This window comes from Cicer arietinum, chromosome 3 (assembly GCF_000331145.2).
Source record: "Cicer arietinum cultivar CDC Frontier isolate Library 1 chromosome 3, Cicar.CDCFrontier_v2.0, whole genome shotgun sequence".
Lineage (NCBI taxonomy): Eukaryota > Viridiplantae > Streptophyta > Magnoliopsida > Fabales > Fabaceae > Cicer > Cicer arietinum.
The window spans coordinates 42058555-42063288 of record NC_021162.2 but is presented as its reverse complement, the minus strand read 5'-3'; the positions used below and the strand labels follow the sequence as shown (position 1 = coordinate 42063288).

Below are 4734 nucleotides of genomic sequence, written 5' to 3'. Positions count from 1 at the left end.
GAGTAATAATAGGGATTTAGTTATATATGAGTACTAATAAGGATTTAGTTATATATGAGTACTAATAGGATTTGATTGTTAAGTAATCTAGTATATATATATTTGATGTACTACCAATATAATTTATTCAAGAAATATATTTTTACTCTAATTCTTGACAGCCTCGATATTGAAATTTTATTCAGTTTATATAATTTATTCATACATAGCTAGGTAGTTAATTCCAGCGTTTCCCGGCAAGATCCCGTTATCTCAGTGCGGTGCAGTGCCTGACCGTGACAGCGTGAAACAAGATCCAGGCGAGATCCCACAATCCCGGCATAGTCAATCCCAACGAGATCATGCTATTATTTTTTCCTTCTTTGCTTTTTTGTTTCTACTTTCACCTAAGAAGAAGTGGAAGTAGAATATGCTAATGAAGATGATGCTTATCTTTGATTCCTAAGCTAGAACATGCATTTGAGTTTTAATATTTAGTTAATTAATTACTCTGTATTAAAGACTTCAATATGCATCATCTTTATTTCCTTGACTTTTGTTGCTATTTCAATGTATGTTTTGACTAAGAGTAAGACTTGTGGAGTTTTATTACTAATTATGAATGCTTCAGAGTTTGAGTCATTTGATAATTTCGCATTAAATATAGGTTTATAGAGTATTATTCATGCAATTTGTCCAAAAAATAGCAGTTGTCCTGCTTATCCCGAAACGCACTATCCCACTTTTGGAGTTAGCCACGACACGCCACTATTTGGGATTAACTTATTTGGGATTAACTACCTAGATACATAGACATAAAAACTCAACAACTAACTTTGGCTGACCAAGGAAAGGGTCAAAAAATGAATGCAGGAATGAGACCAAACATACGGAGAGAGGAGATGCCCAGACACTGTTTTGATGTTTTTTAATTGCAAAACACCTAAAATACTCTTGGCAACCATTAAATTTTAAGGGTTTTTTGAAATTTTTGAAGTCATTCTAACGTGTGTCACTATAGCCGCGGCAACATCAGCTATTTTGCACGCTAAAGTGGTAGTTATGGCTGCTACACTAAACTGCTCTGCTACTGCATGTCCTGTTTAGGTCAGGCCGCTCTGCTCTGTTACCTGAAACGGCAATGCAATGCCAGATCTCATAGAGCCTAGTGGTAGCTACGCCTACACTACACTACAGAGGTTATAATAATTGATTCTGGTTGTCTATTACAGTGCTTATCCAGAATTCTAGCCCCAGATTCCAATTTTCCATCTCTAAGTATGGAGACAATGCTTAATGGCCTGGGATGCCATCCTAAGACTTATGCTTCACTAATGTCAAATAATTTCCATTAGAAAGTTTAACCATTTACTTCTCACTTTCAATCTAACTGCTTCGTTATACCTACTTTATCAAGAGGTATATATGATGAGGAATATCTTTATATCTACAGGGTTGTCTATTGTCTTTAAAGTCTAGCTAATTGCTATTTGATGTGGTGGTGCATATTGTGGACCTCTAAGTAGCTCAGCTGAGTCTAAAGGAATCGTTAGCACAGAAATCATTGAGAGACCTAACCTTTTTGTGCTGCCTCAAAAAAGGCTGCTCAGATGGTTTATTGTGATCAACATCCTTTGCAAGCTGTACCGACAAATGAACCATTAAAAATGAAGAAACTCAAACTCACCATTTGATATATTGGAAGCATAAAATAAAACAAATTCCAATAACAAGAAAAAATTCAGGAAGGACCAATAAATAAACTAGTGGATTGATCACCTTATCTAGGCGACAAGACAAAGATGGTGGAGTTCTGAATGGATTTCTTCCACCAGCCATGCCAGAATTGCTCAAAGTAGTTGGATTGCCATTGAAGTCCACAACTCGGTCAGAATTTAATTTTTTCAAGCGTAATTTACTCTTTGACAAAGGAGCTTTTGCAGATGCATTGGGAGTAGGTGAAACGAGCAGTTCTTCAACCTTGTCACCTTTGTCCAGAGAAGTCTGTATCACGCATCAATATACCACAATCTCATTATATGACACTAACAAGTATCAAAATAAAGAAAATGCTTCTTAAAAACTTGCCTTTTCTTCTGAGCTGCTGCAAATTGACGACATGTTGGTCCTCGAAGAATCAGCCAATGCTTTAATTAACTTAGGCATGTGTTTTGAAACTGCTTGCAGCCTTTCATTCACTGGAGATATCTTCCATGTAACCTCATTAACCCCATCATCCTGGCTCTGCTTGATAAACTAACCTCAAAATATATGTCCACAGTGGTAATGATTTCAGACACAAGAGAGAGAAATATTCAATAACATAATGCACGAAGAACTATCCATACTCAACCATCACTTGTATAAATAATGTAATCACTGCAGAATAGTTGCCTGAATAGAAACCAATATTTGGATTTTCCAGTTAAATAAACTATTTTAGCAAACCATTACCATAATTTGATGAGAAAAGGAACATGCACCATAAGTGTAAACTAGTTTTACACTAATGTTCAATAGTGTAACTTCTCATTGGATTTTGGAGTAAAACTATTTTATCGAGACGATATTACATGTCTATTAAACTCTAATATTTATTCCCAAGTTATACCTAAAATGATGATTTATTTAAATAAAGTAGTTTAAACATGTGCACTGAATCTGTGTACACTACTGAATAGTGGTGAACACTGATCCCAACCAAAAATTTGATCTCAAGTCCCACTTCCAATTCTTATAAAATAAAACCAGTGTGCTAATTAAAAAATGTTACAAAAAGAAAACAAAAATAGGTTACCATCCCAGGTGAGAATTTGAATCGCTTAAGGGACATGGACTTGGACATCTCCGGTGACACTTCAGAGAGGGAATTATCTGGGATAGTATTCTGCAAAGACGGAGCCTCGCTGCTGTTGGGCTTTTCGAGCGGTGAGAGAGGAACAGAAGAAACCTGAGAAGTTGCATTGTTAGTTTGCTGCTTCTGAGAGTTATGGATTGTTTGGCGATCGAAGAAGTGTTGGATGCCGTATTTGGAAGGTTGTGGATTGGGCTTCTTAGAAGAGGAGGTAGATGAAGATGAAATGTTAGGCTTCTTTCTTGGAGGCATTTTAGGGTTTTCTCTTTCTCACTGTTTCGCTGCTGCTGCCAGTGTCCCCGTGTTTTCACAGTCTATATAACAACAGTGTAATACGACGGCACATTTGGTTTCCAACTATAAGATTCGAGATACAAACAAAAGGGGGTTTGGGAACTTCGCTTAGAAAAACAAATTGATAGGAATCAATTCTTTATTCTTAGAACAGCGAGTTTGATTGATTCCAAAATTTATTTGAGTTGCCGTACACAAATCAATGCTTCTAAATCTGCGAAGAACGAACCCGCGAAGGTGAAAGAAATCTGTGCAGGAAGAAATTTGCTTGTTGGCGGGACAAATTCGCGTTTCCTTCTTCTTCATTCTTATTTATAATTTAAAAAATCTGAATTTTTTCTTTTTACAATTTTGCTACCTACATCTTAGAATTGCTACCCAACCTTCTTCAAATTTTCATAAAATTAAAATACTCAAAATGTAATTTGCTATTCGCACCTCTACTTTTTCTATCTACACTCCTCAATTTTTTTATAAAAATGAAATACTTAAAATGTTCTTACCTTTTTTTATCCATATTCTTTAAACTCTAGCCTTTCATTCCATCTTTATCTTCGATCATAACCTCTTTTTCTATCTTTATCTTCTACCTCACACTCATATTCATCATTTTCTCCCACATCATATTCTCCTTCTTCTTCCATTTGTAACAACTTCAGCATCTTCAGTGTCTCTCATTTACATCAAGTTTGCATCAATCTTATTTTTCTTCTTCTTTTTATTTTTCTTCTTCTTCTTGTTTTTTTACAATATTTAGTTAGGGTTATGTGACTCATTGGTGAAAATGAAACAGTTTTACGCAAAGTCACTTTGCCCAGAAACCTACGTGAACTGAGTTTGTGTAGGACCTACGTGAATTCAATTCATGTATGCAAATTGAGTTCACGTAGGTTCTCAACATATTGAGTTTGCGTACGCAAACTGAGTTCACTTAGGCTTTCGGACAGAGTGAGTTTGCGTAAGGGAACATATATTGTGCAACAACATATTTAATTGTGTTTTGATTTTGATTATGATATAGTTATGCAAAAAATGGTGCACACTATGTTTACTGAAAGAGCATGTCGAGTTATAATTAATGATGAGGGTCCTGCTAATGACGAGGGTCGTCATGTTAGACCAATCGCTTCTGTATGGGTTCAACGTCTTGAGCAGCAACATGAAGTGCAACGGGAGAGACAGGTACAACGGGAACAACGACGGTTACAACAACAACAAAAGCATCAATCCTAACAAGAAAAGCAGACCCAATAGGAAGAGCAAACACAACATGAGATCCAACTAGAGCACATAGATGAACCTCCACAAGCTGATGGATATCCTGGTGGCCTGGTTGACAAGTTTGTCCTTAGGACATTTGGTGATTATGTGGTCACTCGACTTTGGGATGGAGTAGTAATTTTCTTGATCATATTAAATTTTTAATTGTTGTTATAATGTGTTTTAACCTACATTTTTCCCTTATTTTATTTTAGAGACGTCGAGAACTCAGGGTATTTAGCAATGGAAAAAAATTTGAAAGAAGTTGTGATTGAACATGAAGAGGTGGAATTGGTTAAGAGTTCAGGATTATATTCATTGTTAAAATGTAGTTACGAAATGATCGA

General features: G+C 35.8%; 1 protein-coding gene across 4 annotated transcripts in view; it reads right to left on the bottom strand.

Moving 5' to 3' along the window:
* The window catches only part of LOC101502632 (DNA replication ATP-dependent helicase/nuclease JHS1), a 47385-nt gene extending 43871 nt beyond the window's left edge, over positions 1 to 3514 (bottom strand). Inside the window, exons 1-4 of one of the 4 annotated variants that reach the window (XM_073365903.1) lie at positions 2777 to 3514; positions 2068 to 2235; positions 1759 to 1983; positions 1558 to 1620 (exon numbers count right to left, since the gene is read on the bottom strand). In XM_073365903.1, the coding sequence (XP_073222004.1) occupies positions 1558 to 1620; positions 1759 to 1983; positions 2068 to 2235; positions 2777 to 3085 (765 nt within the window). In that variant the 5' untranslated portion in view covers positions 3086 to 3514. The remainder of the gene's footprint in view (positions 1 to 1557; positions 1621 to 1758; positions 1984 to 2067; positions 2236 to 2776) is intronic. The other 3 variants (XM_073365902.1, XM_073365901.1, XM_073365900.1) reach the window with 3 other exon arrangements.
* Between the last annotated feature and the right edge of the window lie 1220 nt (positions 3515 to 4734).